The 18,414-nt window shown below is 39.0% G+C and overlaps 1 protein-coding gene across 2 annotated transcripts; it reads left to right on the forward strand.

Annotated features, from left to right (window-relative positions):
- Positions 1–1,284: 1,284 nt before the first annotated feature.
- mapre2 (microtubule-associated protein, RP/EB family, member 2) lies at positions 1,285–17,926 on the forward strand. 2 transcript variants are annotated; one of them, XM_023283674.3, is made up of 8 exons: positions 4,907–4,957; positions 8,584–8,745; positions 11,521–11,648; positions 12,317–12,462; positions 12,547–12,763; positions 14,636–14,781; positions 16,218–16,376; positions 16,564–17,926. In XM_023283674.3, the coding sequence occupies exons 2-8, from the start codon at positions 8,624–8,626 to the stop codon at positions 16,660–16,662; spliced, it is 1,017 nt and encodes a 338-aa protein (XP_023139442.1). In that variant the 5' UTR covers positions 4,907–4,957; positions 8,584–8,623; the 3' UTR covers positions 16,663–17,926. The 2 variants fall into 2 exon arrangements, with proteins under 2 accessions (XP_023139443.2, XP_023139442.1); XM_023283675.3 differs by lacking the exons at positions 4,907–4,957; positions 8,584–8,745 and adding an exon at positions 1,285–1,411.
- The last annotated feature ends 488 nt before the right edge of the window (positions 17,927–18,414 follow it).

An 18,414-nucleotide genomic window follows, 5' to 3' on the forward strand; every position in this document is an offset into this window, starting at 1 on the left:
TATGTTCATTATCTGCTCCATATTATGTCTACTGTATTGTCATTGTTGGCAAGCAGCTATAATATTGATGAATTTTTCACCAAAGCTCTTTCTTCTAAAATCAAGTGCATTACTGCTCTCTGGTGTTAAAAGAGGAGGAGTGCAGTCGTGTCAATGGCTGAATATCAGATTTATTTAATCAAGTTTGTGCTCTGCATGTAGCTCTGTGACAAAATAAAATTCTATTTAACTTAATTTGATCCCATAACGTGCACATAAGACAAAGAAATAAAACAACAACAGTGTAATCATTCTTTTATTATCAATTAATATGACAATTATTTTGTTTATTAATCACTTCATCTATGAAATGTCATAAAATAGATAATGTGGAAAAATGTCCAGCAGATATTCAGAGGAATCCAAGGTGACCTCTTAAAAATGCTTATCTGAGCATCAATTGAAAACCTAGAGATTTTTAATATTTTAAAATAATATAAAGCACAGCGATAAATCAATATAAAGCGATAAATCTTGACACAAGAAGATGGAACCAGGGTATATGTGCAAATTGTGCTTGATTAAACCACTGTAATCATTCGTTAACAATTCATTGAAATGGTTGCTGATTAGTTGTTGATTAATTAAATGTTTCATTAGTTCCACTAATGAACTCAAAGCAAAATGTCAACTTCAACAACACAATACAGATTTCTCTATTATACCTAAAAAGCATAAAACCACATTTTAAGGAATTTGAATAATTTTATTATATATTTAGATACAGAAATGTTTTGCCATTTCATTATTATTTTGTTTGTTTTTTTTTAAATTTATTAAATAGGACACCATTGTAGGGTCTTAACATTAATTAATAATTTATACAGTAGGGTCTTAATATTTGTATGTGAATTAGTTATTAAAATCTATATGATAAATATTGTATGGTCTTAACCATAATAAAAACAAATCCTAGTAAATTTATGTAACAAAAAATATTGTAGGAATAGATAGCTAAATTTGTAATGTTAATCTTATTTCTCCATTGGAAAGCCCTTTGGCTAAGCGTCTCTTGTGTTAAATGTGCCCAATAATAAGTGATCTGACTTTACTCTTGTGTTTACTGTAACTGAGTGGATTGCGGAATAAAGGCTTTTTGCGGTATAGGGGAGGAAAAGTGAAGTGACACGGGGCGACAAGACGGAAAGCTGTCAGATGTTGTGAATGATCAACGCACCAATACGTGATTGGTCAGTTTGCCGACAGATGTCAGCAATGGGCCAATCAGCTGCTACAACGATGAGACATTGTCCAATGAGATGACGGCTCCCCGATTCATCGTCTTGCGAGAATGGGCGTTTGAGGGTGGGGTGACTCAGCCGGAAAACGTATTTTTTTTAACACCTTCTAACCTGCGGATCGGAGTTCACTGGTGAGTAAGATTTGCTTTGTTAAACATGTTCAATATGTAAATTCATTTTAAACCTGCAGCATGATCAGTAAATGCAGAAACCGGAGCGTATCGACGTGTTCGTCGCTGTTGGAGCGGTGATGGTACCCGGGTCAGGGCATATGTCGGCTGTCACTGTTCTGACAAAGTGTAGGCTGGAATAAAATTAGCCTTCTGTAACTTGGCGGGTAGCTCAACAAGACGTACTGCCGCCATTGTAAGTAACGTTTAGCTTGATAAAACACTCTTTCTTCTGCTCTCTCGCTGTTTGCTAGCTTTCAAATCACTGTTTGTCTCATTTCCAACACGTAGCTGAGTTAGCTTCATTCACGAGACCTACAGCAGCTAGCTAAAAATCCCACTAATTAGCCGGAACATACTGTGCTTTTTTTCTCTATCAGTACCGGCAGCTAAACGTATTTCTGATTAGTGGTGTGCACCGGGGGGCAGAGCAGGGGAAGAGGGGGTAGCTACGGAGCAGACTGCTCTCTTATCTTGGGCGCAAAATTTGCCTTCTCAAATGGCAAATGAAAACTTTCCTTTCCAGCCATGATGTATGTAAAGCAGCAGCATTACATGTTCCAGATAAGATGTGGCAGATCAGGGCTCCCTCCTCTCTGGTGCTGGTCCTCCCTGCCTTTATTTGACTCAGGCTTGAGTAGGGCTGGGTGATAAAGATGTAAAATTGTACTATCATAAGATGTTTCATTTTAGTCAATAACGATCCATATTGGTTTCCAGGTTTAATTTACATTTAACCCCCCTTTAACATTCAATTTCACCACTTCTGCCTATTTATCAAGGTGCACAGGTAATGGGATAACATTAAACTTTATTTGCAAAGAAAATTCTTAACACAGCAATGAAAACCACACACAAATAAATCCATTTGCACTCACGAATAAGGCTAAAAGAAATGATCTCACCTTGATAGACGTTACATAAAGAAAACAAGTAAACCTCGGAGGTGTATAGATGGCAACCAGGGCAAAGCTGCTGCTCTGCACTGAGGTTAAAGGTCTAACTATCTGGCCAGGGACAAGTTTTATCAAGTGGTGACCTGCACTGGTGTCAGAGCACACACCAGGATCAAGTCTATCAGCCCTTGGAGCAGGCCGCCAGGAGTATGGAGCTTCAGGTGGAGGTGGTGGGGAATACAGGTTTGTGGGTGTTTTCAGGTTGTGAAGCCCATCTCACAGGAGCAACCACTGATCCCCAGTGGTGCAAATTTGGGTAATGAGAAGCCCAGGTGGGTCCACACTAGCTAGTTTTGGGAGATCTGCACAGAAGCCTCGGTGAAACAAATTACCAAGGGGCTTCATTATCGTGGAATAGGAATAAACCAGGGAGGGAGCACACTTGGGGTTTAATCGTGCAACTGGACTTTGCGATTTCGTTATGCGTTTTCAAGCATCTAATGCACTGAAGCGAAAATATCAAGCAAATTTGTCATTGCTATTGATAAAGTGTCTATTCCTGATGAATATCGCTATCATTTTATTGCACAGACTTTGATCTGAGCTTCACCTGGAAGCACAACCTAGACTTTGACTCATATTTGTCAGGATTAGTTCACACCCTGAAAATCAGACCACTATCTGAGTATAGTAACTCAGGGTAACAGAAGGCAAATACTTCAAAACTGAGAGCTTGATTCTGCAGGGTAGAGCTGTTACCTTCCCAACCAGCAGTGCAAGAGGAAACTTAGGATACATGACTGGAGTAAGAAAAAGCACAGCTCTGCCTTTCCTCTGATGGAGTGAACTTATGCACAACAGCTCAAGGAGGATTCATTGTGTGCTAGCATACAGAATAAAAGCATCATCCTCCAGCTGCGCAGTAACAACATGTTACCCCACCCTTACAAAATTGATAGCAGACAGCATTAACAGAAAATCAGTGCAGCTCTTTGCTAGGTTAGCTGGCCCCCATCCAGTAGAAGAGCTCTTCAACCAGTGCCAACATTTATTGACAAGAAGCAATACAGGTTAGATGTGCAGTGATGTTGGCATTCAGAACTGATATATTGTACGGGTGACAAATAGATTTGTGTCTTATTCATGCCACTGGTCATTTGGTTAGTGACTTTTATTATGACTTAATTTATTGAATGCTAACTAGAGCTGCAATGATGAATTGATTAGTTGTAAAATGTAAAACAAGAAAAGCACTCAGAGAGCACAGTGCTCTGCCAAGTCTGCTCAGTTGTTGTATCATTTCCGACGGCTGAAATCTTGAAAAAAAATTTGTGGCAAAAATCACGGCACTATAGAATGTGGCCATTTAACATAGATGTACCCACAAATAAAATGACCTTGCGCTGAGCACAGGCGTGTGTTATGCATGTGTACGTTATGTACAGATACCGAATCGCGTGACGTAAATATGTAGCGGGCGGCAGGAATTGATGGGACTCGGAAACACCCCCACAATTTAATCAACTGTTCTTGTATCATTTCTGACGGATAAGTCCTGATAAGTCTGCAGCAGTGGATTTGTAGTAGGATCGCAATCATGTGATCGTCAGCAGGCAGCTGATGTAGTGATCACTTGTACTCATAGTTACAGTGACACTATCTGGCAATGATACAGAAATCTTTAACAAATCTGTGGATCCAGAGTATAAGCCGTATCACTGCTAAAATCTAATCACTTGGTCCTTGTGTCATTTCTGACCTTCCCTGAAAATTTAATTCAAATCTGTTGACAGAGTAATGAGTTACTAGTATTTTGATAATCAGTTCATGTTTTCAAGTAATTTCTTAATCATAAAAGGTCTGAATTCAGCTCCTCAAACTTGAATCTTTTCTGTTCTTTCATTATCAATTAATAGTGAAAATAATCTACAGATTAATTGACACTGAAAACAGTAGTCACCATCAGCCTTGATGCTAAGGTTCTGGGTTTGATTCCCAGGCCTGCTGCGTCGATTCGATTCCCGCTCAGGGCCCTTTACTGCATGTCTTTCCCTCGCTCTTCTCCCTACTTTCCTGTCTGCCTCTCAACTGTACCTATCTAATAAAGCCAAAAGGCCAAAAAAATAACTTAAAAAAAAAGTTCTGCTGTACTAAGACAGATATTGGTACGACATTAAAAATTACACAAAAAGCAGTTAAACCCGAGTCAACTTGCATCGCCTTGGCCAGTTTAATGGTATATGCATTTCACAGTTCACTCTTCACAGTTATGAAATCCTTCCTCTGTTTTTTAAAAGACATTATGCAGTGTTTTGCAACTACCCAGCCATCAGATTATTGGATCTATTGCTTCTAGAAACAACGAGCTCCCAACAATGCAGTGCTGTTTGGTCTTAAATCACGTCAACACACTGACAGTCATCAGCCCTCTTCCCGGCTGTCTGCCTCCGATCTAAACAATTCCTTTTCAAAATGTTGGTGACAAGATACTCAAACTTTTAGTGCTCTGGTTTCAATATAACTGACAAAATTTCTTTTTTTTTCATTTTTGAATACAAGTCTTGTCTTTTTGTCAAGTGCACCAAGGAGGACAGTCCTTCTACGGTTAAAAGTAAGCAGCAATAGGCTAAGAGGACATCAGTCATTCTTGCATTTATATGTAGTTACTTCATTCTTAGGCCTCACAGTTTGATCATTCATTTTACAAAAGGCCATGCATGCTGCACCTCTGTGGTGACACTTCAGGCCCTTCAGATTGGGAAGTGGTCAGTTCAGTCCAATGACAGCCTGATAATAACGTTGCCCCCCACCAAGCATGACACAGTATGGGGGATACAGTCGCTGCTCACATGAACCAGCACAGAAAATCACATTTTCCTGCTGTCTCTGAAGTTTGACAATGTCCTAATTTTGCTTTGTGCCACGAGATACAATGCAGACCTCTGTGCTTGTTGTGACCAATACACTACGGCTGTCGCTTTTCAGTCTGAAAGGGCCTTAAGCATTACTTTAGTGGAAACGTAGCACTGCATGCTTGTGGTTCTTAGTGGAGACATTTCTAGTGCCCACAGCCTGTCATGTAATGAGATTAGTTCTTGGTTTTGCCTTGTGTTTGGCTCTGCAGGAATTTGTGTAAAGAGTACTTTTGATCCTGGGGAGGAAGATGGAATACCAGAAAAATATATGTCCCCTCAGAATAACCAAGCTTCCTAACCTGGAGATGAATATTACGCATCTCATGCACTGCCTTGATTTATTACTGTTATCTTAAATAAATGAAGAAAAACTTCAAAGAGTAGCTTTAATGCACTGTCCAGTATGAGGGTGAATTATCTCACCCTCGGTCAAAGGTGCAGTCCGCAGCACATGCATCCACTTTGCTGACCCATGACTTTTAAATCTCCGGTATTTGATAAAGTTGACTAAATAGTACTGATGATGTTAAGTATGGCCATTTTCACAGTAAAACACTAGAATTTTGAAGCAAACCTCATTGTAAATCCTTTATTATTCAACAGAGGCTGACTTCATGAAGCTGTGGACATTTTTATGGAGAGTGAAAATCCTTCTGAACAACCATAATAGGCAAAGAAAAAAAAGCAAATAGAAGGCATTGTCTTACACTTTCACTGAAAATTCCATTAACTTGTTCTTGAAAACAAAAGTCAGAATTGTAGTCAATTACATTGGGTAAAATTTGACCTAATTTGTCATATTTATTTTTAGTTTTAGGTTAACTTTATCATTTGTCTTTCTCATTAGATGGCATTAGTTGTATAAGGTCTGTGTATAGACTTGATGTTCGTGACTTGTAGGCCAATAAGTGACCCCAGCTGTGGCCTGATGGGGGCACTAGAGTTCTAGTTGGAGTTCTCAATGAGCACACAGACTGCTAACCAAGAGTTGAGTTACTTTTGACATCTTCTAGCTGATTTTCAAAGCATCAATAGACAGTTCCAATTATTATAGCTTATTTTCAAAGAACAAAAATTGCTGGCATTGCAACTGGGTCTTGAAGTGTGGACCTGAGAGTCAAAGTTGATTTGATAAGCCCTGCTTAAACTTTCCAGGAAATGCTTCCTCTCCGGCCTGATAGAACTTTGATTGTTCAGCTGAAAGGTGAAAAGGTATCTACAACAGATAATTTTGCCTTGTGACACAGCTGGTGTGAACAAAGCTACTTGTTTGACCCACATTTAACTCAGAAACAAACATGCTGACTTGTGAAAAGGTCCAAATGTTACAGGCTAAAATGTGAGTTGATCTTTGTATAGACGGTGGTGCTAGATTGATTGTTGTATTGATCCCAGGTCTGTAGCTGCATTTAAAGGCATCACCCAATCAAGGCAGTGAAATAGAATAGTGGAAAAGTTGTACCTTTGTCCTAAAGTCACATTCGTGTGGTAGAGGCCATTTGAATGGCTTGACATACTTCTTGCATAAAATTCCTGCATTAATCATCATAGCTGTGTTGTATTAGCAGGTAGTGTAGCCCATTGCTGTTAGAGAGCTGTGACATCAAACCAGTTTTCCATCATGCCTGTTAAATCCTTGGGCATGCTGTTTCTTGATTACTTACCATGTGGATACAGGGTTGGACTGGCAGAGATATTATCACCTTGGTCATTTGGACACATCTTTAATCTTTATATTTGAGTTTTAAAAGTAATTTCAGCCCAGATTAGATGTGTCGAGTTATGCGCCTTACAAGCCTGTTTTAAATTATAATGTTCACCTTTGATAAAAGATTTTATGTGTCATTCACAGTGGTTGCTCAGCAATGACAAAAGCAACATGAAACAAAAGAAGCGTAAAAACAGCAGATGTGGCAACACAAACGGACGATAGCTTAGCAACCAAAGCGCAACGTTTGAATTTGGAACACAACACCATGTCAGACAGCATATTATTATGCCCCTAACATATACATTTTAGATGCTTTATAGTTGAATGATTAGGCGATTAATACGTTTTTTTAGTCAACAAAAAATTTATTGGCAAACATTTAGATGATCGTTTATCTATTTTTTTTAAAGCTAAATAACCTAAAAAATATCTGGTTCCTTTTCACATATGTGAATATCAAGGCTGCGACTTAACAATTCTGGTAATTGATCAGTTGATTATTTTCTCAGTAAATCAATTACTTGCTTGATTGATAACATGTAAGAAAATGGTGAAAAATGCCAAGCAGTGTTTCTTGTAGACCAAGAGAACACGTCTGTTTTGGCCACAATCAAAAGATATTCAGTTTATTGTCATAGAAGAGGTAAGAAAACAGCAGATATTCTAATTTAGTGAGCTGGAATAATAGAATTTAGTTAGTTTAATTTAATAATTGATTACTCGTGGCTTTAGTCTGTTTGTGTTGCTTGAAGTTGTCAGTTAGGGCCATTTTTAAAACTAATTCCTGACATTTTGGGATTGAAAAAGAAATGGCAGATCAATTGAAAATGAAAAATAGTTTATTGTTATTGTCCATTATTTTACTGGTTATTTTCTGGGTTAACTTATTAACAGTTAGGTGTATAAAATGTCAACAAACAGTGACAAATTCCAATCAAACGTTTGCAGTTTCTTTTTTATTTTAAAAAGTCCAAAACCCAGTCATACAGTCATCTGTTACAATTAAAAAGCTTAAAACTGTGAATTGGTGTTTACCATGAATGGAATTATTTTTATGATGACATTTGACTTTATTGATTCATATGGTTAGTAATCAAATCAGTATTTTATTACACACCATGTGTAGTCATGATCATCATCAACTACCTTTTCATCTGCCATCTGCTCTTTTTTTATAATTATTTTTAGCCACATCTCTTGTAATGCCTAGCAGCTATGTGATGATCTGAAGGTGAAACAGGGTGGGCTGCATTTTCCTTCTGATCTAATCCACACTTTTCACGATTGGTTACTGTGTGATTTGATAAATGGCCTCGCTGTCACAAAGTTGATCTGCATGTGAAATAAATAAATTTTTAAAGGCGTCACGCACTGATGTATGATCGGTGACGATGCTTTATTAGCACACTGGTGATCAATGTGATTTGGTGCTACTGAAATAGCCCACCATAAGGAACAGGCAGCCAGCCCCATCAGTCACGTGGTACGGGGTGCAGCAACGTCATTAGGGCAGAGATTTGTGAGGAATAAGCAGACAGAAGGAAAGAGCCCCGGAGGTGCGGCACTTTCTTAGCGTTTGCATCGTTCCTCTTGTCTTTTTTTCCCGGCCAGACAGAGAACAGAGTATCTGTTCAACATTATAGAGACCCAAATGCCCGGTCCCACCCAAGCCCTGTCCCCAAATGGAGAGAATAACAACGACATCGTCCCGGACAACGGAACCAACATCATTCCTTACAGGAAAAATACAGTGCGGGGAGAGCGCGCCTACAGGTAAACCAGTGTAATTCCGCATTTGATTTGATGTAAGGAAAAAAAAAAAGCTCACAAAAAAGACACACACTGCTGCAGACACAAACCTGCATTCTGGCCTCCTCCTCGACGTCTATCCGTTTTTGCTTTGCACCCATCCGCTATGTTGTGCCCTGTTGTCTCACAGTCTCCTGTCATGTTAGCTCCCTGACTGAGCCCGACTATGGCGTAAATCGCTGCTAAGTTAGCTTAAACCCTCTCCTGCTGCTTCGTAGCAAATCACCGACCGCTGCCACCGGAATAGTGTCGTCAAGCGTTTCGGTGCGCAGTGGCACCGGATCGTTGAAGGAGGAGTGGGTCACAGCCGTCCCTGCTGCTGCTGCTACAATATTCCTATCATGACATGACACTCCGCAGCTACTCCATTATCCCCCCCGATGTCACTGTGATTGTGCGTTTGGGTGATGTTTTCACGTGTGAACCCCCCCGACACGACCTGCTGCGCAAGCCCGATTCCCCCTGTCTGAATTCGGGCATCAGCCCAGCCCTGGAGTCGGCCGGCTATCCCTGCCAGGCTAACAAAGCATGCTAGCAGCAGCTCATACATCCGCTTTGTTGACATGAGATGGGCTGGCCCAGTTTCCTTCCTTCCTTCCTTCCCAGAGAACCAGTCAAGCGAGGCTGGGCTCCTGCAGAGCTGTGATAGCCCAACTTTCAGGGTTATTATTATGCTGCCTTATCCTGGTCTCTGCTGGTGGATGATGATGATGATTTAGCATGATTTAATACCATATTAGTCGCTGCTGTAAAGCGATCAGAGGGGTGTTTTAATGCAGCTGTCCTGCTGGTATCCATCACTGAGGTTAGCTGTGGTGGTTACACTGCAGGTCTTTTTGCAGAGGAATTTTGGAAAATTGCACCCTTCGTGAATGTGTCTCGTGCATGTTGCTGATCACTATTCAATCTTACATGTTAATGTAGTCAAGTGAAGTTACTGTTGTGTATATAGACAGTCAATGCTACGAGGGGCTTAAAATAAGGCTCATGTTGTGGTATCTATGGAGTGAGTTTACATGAAGAATTACAAAAAATAGAAATAGAACTTGTCAAAAGATTATGTAGCTTTACCTGACTGTAATAATTATTAGGCCTAAGACCCCATGGTATTGTTAATTATGGAAGGTAACCTAGCTAATTTAAAGGCTAAGACTCTGCAGTAATAATAATTATGGAGACCAGATTAAAAAGTAAGATCACGACCCCAAAAAATGTACATGACAACCCAACAACATCAAAGAATGCCATATAAGCAAGCCTTGTTTCTATTTTCATTTTAATGTCTAATATTAGAGCCCGTACTGTGTAAAGAATTGTTGATGGGGCTTAAAAGGACTGATTTCCATGAATACACTGCTTGCCCCTCTATTCTGTTAAAATGAAGGCACGCACATGTTGACAGGCACACTGGAAGTAAAATGTTGTGTTTGTAGAACTGAAAAATAGTTCACTTCCCTTGGAATGACTAATTAAATTTGAAGTTTGACATATGAACACTAGTACGTGATACTAAGAGTTAACAAGTGAAACTGCAAGCATTGATTTGGTGTTTTGTGGACATTTGTGTAACTGCCTAATCTGTAGCTTAAGGATCAAAGTTTCTTGATATATTTGTGGCACATTGTATGTGTGTCAGTATGTAGGCCTGGATCCGAGGCACCAAAAGCCCCAGTTTTGCAACCAAATGAAACTGAAGCATTTTTCCTAATGATACTTTGCAACTACCTCTATTCACTGTGCAGGAAAAATGTAATCCCAGGCTACATTTTCAGAAACCTTCTGGCCCTGCTGCAACCACAATATTAAAATACAAAGGTCACAAACGCAATAATGGTTAGACTCTGTCCATGAACAAAACTAATCATTAGATATGACAGTTTCCCAAACGACTTCCTGCAGGTGCATTCATTACATCTGTGTATGCTTTCAGTCTGGAGCTGAATTTGGCCCCACAAATTGCAAAATTTTCACCCTCATGGACTACATGGTTATTACGTTAATGCATTAGTTTACTAGTATGTGTTAATGCTGGGGTGTATTTTAATATAACCTAACTTGTAATAAAGATAATGCCGTATACTGCTGTAATTTGTCCTAGATCAGCTTAGATTACTGCAGTCTACAAGGCCAAATTTATATTAATAGAATAAAAATGTGCCTTGATTACTTTGCGTTATAATTTGCTGAACAGTCTATGACAGGGAGCGCTCAGTACTCTCCATAGGATGAGGTATAATGTGTATATACTGGTGGCATACAAGAGTGACCAGTACTGGCCACGTGCAGCAGCAAGAGGTCGGGTGTTTGTTAGGAGCTCTGAGGACATTTCTGCCTCTGGGCTCTTTGTAGGTCAGTCTGGGCATGTGCATAAATCTCATCGTGATACAGTCTTCCCGTGTGGCTTTCAGACTGAGCATTTTATTTAAGCAACTTACTACATTTAACATGATTTCATTTGTGAATTGTTTGGATTTAATATCAGCACTGTAAAGCAGTTAAAGTGCTGAAGTTGTGTTGCCTGCTTAAAATTGTTATTAATGGGCTCTTTAAGTGCGTATACTATGTACGTTTTTTGTTTTTTCAACTCCCTTGTGTCTTTTGTGTGCTAGGAATGGCTGATATATTTTCAATAGTTAATTTATGAGTTTTGTGGTAAAGAAACTAACTTGAAACATGAGAAATCCATGTTATCAGTGCATTGCTTTTGTTTTGAGCGTAATTATTTTTCTTCTTTTGCAGTTGGGGGATGGCGGTCAACGTATATTCTACCTCAATAACCCAGGAGACTATGAGCAGGCATGACATTACTGCCTGGGTTAACGATATTCTCTGCCTAAACTATACGAAAGTGGAGCAGCTCTCCTCAGGTGAGAACAAACTGACCCTTAAAAAACCGCATTCACTCTCTCTCTGCCTTTCTTCCTTCCTGTTCTACTGCAAATGCCCCACCGTGGCTGTTTGAGATGGGAAGCATGTTTTAGAGATGACATCTTTGCCTGTAAAGCATGTTAGGGGTTCAAGTCATTTTCTGTTTAAGCTGGCAGTTAAAACAACCTGTGGAAACATGCTCACCTCTCCCTGGCAGAGAGTTGTCTATAAATAAACTTGTAGCCTGCCGTGTTCTCCTGCTGTGACCAAGTAATCCAATTTCAATCACTCTCTGCCCACACAAACACACACATGTACACTCTTCTCATGCTGTAGGCTACTTGTTTTATCTAGATTACTTCTCAAATGCTCCCTAGTTGGATTTACGTGAGATTTATCTTAGGTTGAGCTGGTGCCCTCATTTCAGATGGATAAAGATCTAACTAGGCGTCGGTTAATATTAGCCATGTTACCAAGAATGTTCATTAATGTTTTTTTCTTTTTATGGAAACAAGGTCAGGTGGTCTGGACATGGAAAGGCTCTGAGGCTTTTTGTTATTTCTGGGGATTTGTGCTGTGCTGAGACAGCCATGATAAATCCTATCTGGACTCAGTTTTCTGTATTTTTGTTGCACTCGGCTAACTTTTTTACAATTTCCTTCTCTAGGAGCTGCCTATTGTCAGTTCATGGATCTCCTCTTCCCTGGCTGCATCAGTCTTAAGAAGGTCAAATTTCAAGCTAAATTGGAGCACGAATACATTCACAATTTCAAATTGTTGCAGGCATCCTTCAAACGAATGAATGTGGACAAGGTGGGTTTTCTAAACACTTCTTTAATCTGAATTCCTGCTCGCTTCTTGCTTATGTTGCTCTTTTTGTTTTGCTCCTTCTTCCAGATTATTCCTGTGGAGAAATTGGTGAAAGGCAGATTTCAGGACAATCTCGATTTTATCCAATGGTTTAAGAAATTCTTTGATGCCAATTACGATGGTAAAGAGTACGATCCGGTTGCAGCCAGACAGGGTCAGGATGCCATCCCTCCACCTGACCCTGGTGAGCAAATCTTCAACCTGCCAAAGAAGTCTCACCATGCAGCCAGCTCCCCTACTGCAGGTAAGCTTCTGCTTTTCATGAAAGAAAGTTAAGATGTCAAATGTTGCATGTTGAGTTAGATGATTTATTTATTTTTTTATTGGCTTTTGACATATTTTCGAGAGCCCGTAAATGCGTCATGGGTTTTTCCCATTTCCTTTCATGTGCTATATCACTTTATTGTACATGTGAAAGGTCTGCAAACACCTCTCCAAAGGGAGTTATATTCTTCCACTGAAGACAGTTTTGCTTCCCTTCATGAAATGCCTCATTTGAAGTTCAGGCTTCTCTTCTTGTACTTGTTTACGTCACCATGCAACACATTTGGACAGCACCTGCCTCATGGCTAGTTTGACATCAAATAAAGAATGAGCAGCTGTGTCACAATTTGCCATTATTTCCTCACTAGAGAAACTTGTGCCAGAGCTACATACCTATACTCAGTAATGTGGGCTACATTCTAAATCAATTCAAGTACAGCTGCCCTTGCAAACGTCCTGTTTCATTCAGTAGGCACACGACTAGGACGTCACCCTAAATGTCACAGTCTATACTGCGAAATGAGCTGTCAGCTGTCTGTGTGCTCACTGTGGCTAAAGCTTGTTTGTACTCGCATGACGTAAGTGACATGGGTGACGTAGCGGCGCAGAGGATTGTGGGTCAGAAAACTGTGTTGGCTTAAATACCGTGAAAGTGGACCAGATGTAATAGGATATCTGGGTATTTTTGGCGTACTGCATTTGAAATTCTATGTACTGAGACATATTAAATCTTTTTTTGGAATACTATGTAGTATAGTAGTTTGGATATTGGTACGTACCTGTGGTGTCATGGTAAATAACCATCGTTAACTTTCTTTCATTGTACCAGCTCACCCAGACTGAGCAGACTGAGGTTTTTGGGAGGGGGTCATTAATCCTTAGATGCACAAATGATTGGACCCTACACTCTTACATAAGTGGGTCAAACATGACCCGTATAAGAATCAGTGTTTTTGTGCCATTTTTAACATTTTAGTTAAGGATAATCATTTGTATTACTGTTTTTATTTTATTTTTGTCCACAGGAAATGATTTCATGTTTGAAATATGTTTATTTTTCCCTTTATCAAAGATTTTGAACATTTTGATGATTGAAAAAGAAGAATATTATACAGAACAGCAATAGAACAATGTCAACATCCATTTTGTTGACATTTTTCCACTCTTTTTCTCCAGCTGTTGCTACTCTCCGTATATCATAAGCTTCCTGATCGATGACACTTCTGACATAGTGTGTGTGGTGCATAGCAGATATATTCCTGACAGCTGCAATTGATAAAAATCACAGGTTTCCATGAAATTCTATGAGAAATGCGTGTGGGTCAGTTTTGACCCACTTATGGAAGCTGGGGTAGTAATACAAATGTTATAATTTCTTAAAAAGCATAAAAGGTAGCTTAAAAAATTAAATGGAATGATATCAATCAATCAATAGCATGTTTTTTGAGCAATACTTGGAATATGAAATGATAACTTTTCATTATAAAGATATTGCAAAAAAACAACCTCACCTCATAATTTTTGACCCGCTGACACATCTAAGGGTTAAAGATGCAAAATATAAAACAGAGTGTTTCAGACAGAGGGTGAGATGAGCTGCTGCAGCGATGCACAGTCTGAGAAAAATAATATATATTTTTTTCAACCTTAAAGCTAGTAAATATATTCTAGTACACCCCAAAAATGTAATAATACACCTGTAGATGTGCATAGTATGGGCTTCTTTCACTAATGTACACGGCTCTGTGGTTAGATTGTTAACATTTACAGTCATATCATCAACTCCTGTGATTATTAGGTGTAAGTTTTGTTAACTTTTCAAGATTATATTGAACCTTGTTATCTGCTGTAGGAGCATCCAGGTCAAGTTCTGTCACTCCCAAGTCTTCAACACCAACATCCAGACCCTCATCGGCCAAAAAGACCCCTGCAACTGCAGCAACCCCTGCTAAGGGAGAAAAAGAACTGGAAGCACAGGTCACACATCTTACTGAGCAGGTATTAAAAGCTTGATTGTAATAGTCACTTAGAAAGAAGTCTCAGCTATCAGTTTTAGTCTTTATAATATTTTTCTCCACATGGCTCACATGTTTCCTCCGAGCACTGTTTGTGGTCACTGTTTTACTACAGTAAAGGCCTATGTGACTTCGTAGACACATCATCTCCTTATTTAAGAATTGAGTTCACACAGCTGGTTTTCAGTGCACAGGAAATGTAACTACATGTATAGTCTTATACCACATGCTTTTCACGTCATATACAGAGATAATTGGTCTCAAAAGTAACAGCAAACTTGACTTTTCTCACAGGTATGATGATGTATTGTCTGATCTTCGTCTAAATAATCCAATTTTTAAAAAAAAAATTTTTTTTTAAATTAGATTAGGCAACCTTTCTGAACTGCTTCCAACTTTAAAAGCACTACAACACACCAAAAGTTTGAGCTAATTGTTAAACTGTCTATGTGACTTTTGTACTTTTTAATATATCTGTCTGCTCCTCAATAAGGGTGCACTGGCAATGTCTTTGCTCCATGATATTTTCTTGTTAATGGATTTTTAAAAAATTAGGCCAAATCAGAGTCACGACCTCAATCCAGTTCTGATTTTGTGACTCCTTTGTTTGAGCAGATTTGCAAGGATTTTAGTCCATAGCTTCTTTCCAAATGTGTCTTGATGGGGGCACGTAATGTTGTTATTTATTGTGTATTCTATATTTACAGTTCATTTGCTTGGAGAGATTTGCTTTTACTTTAACAATGCATTGTTGAAGTAAAATGTTCCAGTCAAACATCCTCTGTGATTTCAACTTGGTTAAAAACAAAAAGACATTCAAAAAATGCAACAGCAGGCAGATACGTTTTAAAAGCACACTGCACGCCTGGGTAGATTTAATAATGTATACACATAGTCCAGTTAAATTAGAAGCCATTTGAATATCATGTAGTTGTTCAGTTCTGAGATCCAACACATTTCTGCAAATGCGGCCAGTCGTGCTGGCTGCATTAGTTTGGTAGAGTACCCTTAAAATTCAAGCCAAGGACAGACTAAGATGAAGCAGGCTGGAGCTTGCTTATGTAGTGAGACCACACAGCAGAAAAAAATGCCTGCCAGCAAGTGAATTTATGATTACAACAATTGTGAAACAGGAAATGGCAAAAAAAAAGGGCAGTTTTTTAAAAAAAAAGTGGATTCAATTGATCAATAGAATATAATTATAATGATGACAGAACAGTTGAGTTACATCTGATTTGTACGCTTCAGTTTGTATCAGTAAAACAATTTGCTTAAAGTCCGTTATTTAGCTATTGCTTTCTATCAGTTGTCTAGTTGATCTTGTGACTTCCAGCATTCACTTTGTGACTGCAGTCAAAGTTGAAATAGTTTTGTGTATTTGATACTGAGGCTTTCAGTCCTCTGAACATTTTGTTGCAGGTGAACACATTAAAGTTGGCACTGGAAGGTGTGGAGAAGGAGAGGGACTACTACTTCAGCAAGCTGCGAGAGGTGGAGCTGCTGTGCCAGGAACAGGGAGAAGAAAATGCCCTGTTTGTCGATCGACTAATGGAGGTCCTTTATGCTGCAGATGAACAGGTCAGTCGGTGGGATTGATCTCAACAGGATTCAGGACAGATTCTGCTTGTTCCTGTTGTAATTTTTCCTAGGGGATAAATCATGTGGAAGTTATTGTGTGGTTGAAAGAGATAAGAATTCAGTCTTGGTGTGTAATCACATGAGCTTGCCTCAAACTATACTCAGTGTCAGTGTCTCTTCTTTGTAGGACCGAGCAGAGCTGGCTGAGGGTGACGGACAAGAAGAGGACCAGCAAGCCCATGAGGAGGCACCAGATGATCAGCAGGAGGAACAGGATGAATACTGACTGCCATCGTCCCTCAACGCGGTTACATCCCTCTTTTTAATATGTGAGAACTGTTAAAGGATTTTGATTTTTCCTCATGGTTTATTTTTGTTCTCTCCAAGACTGAGCACATGAAGCAACCTCCTGAATAGAAGCACCATCACAGTTTTTATTTTTTGTATCCCTCTGCTCACTGTTCGATGTTTTTTGTGACTTTTGGTGAACTGCTGTGGCAGGTTTGTGGTGATGACCTCCACCAGCAGACAAGCTCAGACCATCACAGAAGTTTCCGAGGACTGTGTGGGTGGAAAATCAATTCAAATCTCACAGTAGATGTGATCAAATGCTGAAGTTTAGACAGGTAACCAGTACCTGTCAGTGCAAGTGTTATCTTCCCAGCTTTTGTTCTTTTCCTTTTTATTTTGTTTTTATTTTGCATATCAAGAATATTAATCACAAGAATGCAATAAGCAAAGCCCTGGAAGGGCTCGTAGTAGCTCTTATTTAACCTCCTTCCATACGTTGCACTGACATTTGACTCTGTATTGGACAATCTGTCCATAGACACTTACCGTATTTATTATTAAGCCTTAGGAATAGTGCAAGAATCTGCATTGCAGTCAATGAATTGTGAATAAAATGTAGAAAAATGCCAAGTCATGACTGTTTGACAGCTGTCCTCACAAATTACATAATTTCAGATAATCTGTGTGCTCAACAATGTGTTATTGACACCATACAAGGTGGTTTAGTGGTAGAGGTTAACTTGGTATGCCATAAACATAGGGAAGGAACGAACATTATTGTGGACTAGTCTTATTATGAAGCAGCATTTTATGTTTTAAACCTCAGCTGGAACTCGTGGTCTGTTCAGAGTTTTTTCTTTTTTAAACCACAGGTCTTAGGGAGTCAGTTCACTGAGCAATCTACCACACTATATTCCAGTAAGTACATCGTATACCCTTTCTTAATATTGCATTTACTAATATTGAACTGGGCAGTGCACCACAATGCTTTAGTCATATATTGTGTAAATGAAAAGGAATGTAAACATGTACTGTCAATACTTAATGAATGGTAAATGTTTTTTTCATGTCCCACTCATTATGCATTCCCCAAAAAACGTGTTGCATGTATGCATTTTATTTGTGAATAACTTGACCTGCTTTTTACATATTTAATAAAAAACAAACATGTTAAGTGAGCTTTTGTATGTTTAACCTGCTATTTGAAAGTTGTGGAGATTCGAATGGATTTGCTGTAATAAAATTACATTTTGAGTCCACGGGAGGTTGTCGTGTCACTCCAACCGACAATAGCGGCCATCGTTGGAGGAACTAGATGATGTGCCTGAACTAAAAGCTGAAACTTGATGGTGCACCAGTGATATAGCAGGAAAACACAGTGAAAGATTTACATTTAGTTCAGTATTTTATTAGTTGGTAAATAGCAATACCACAGTTTGGAATGAGGAATTTTACTCAGATGAAGGTGCATTAGGTTCTATGAACAGAAAGTACATCAAGTGTTGTTTTGTTGGCTGCACTAACATATAAGTAGCATTTTACTCATTTTTATTGTGTACCCAATGCAGTTGGAGCCAGTGTCCACTACTTTGTATACTGTTAGGCAGTTGAATGTGTAACATTAGGTTCTACTTATTTTTTTTAAAACTTTATTTTTCCATTTTTTCAAATAACTTTTTTTTTTTTTTTTTTTAACAGGCAGTAGCTAAACAAATACAAATACATTAACAAGTGTATAACCGTATTG

Source organism: Amphiprion ocellaris, chromosome 10, assembly GCF_022539595.1.
Source record: "Amphiprion ocellaris isolate individual 3 ecotype Okinawa chromosome 10, ASM2253959v1, whole genome shotgun sequence".
Classification (NCBI taxonomy): domain Eukaryota; kingdom Metazoa; phylum Chordata; class Actinopteri; family Pomacentridae; genus Amphiprion; species Amphiprion ocellaris.

What these genes read in the sequence shown, in the direction of transcription:
- mapre2 (XM_023283674.3), top strand. Translation starts at nt 8,624, where the DNA reads ATGCCCGGTCCCACCCAAGCCCTGTCCCCAAATGGAGAGAATAACAAC. An exon ending in AACGAATGAATGTGGACAAG is followed by an intron (nt 12,463 to 12,546) that starts GTGGGTTTTCTA and finishes TCCTTCTTCCAG; the next exon opens with ATTATTCCTGTGGAGAAATT. An exon ending in AGCCAGCTCCCCTACTGCAG is followed by an intron (nt 12,764 to 14,635) that starts GTAAGCTTCTGC and finishes TATCTGCTGTAG; the next exon opens with GAGCATCCAGGTCAAGTTCT.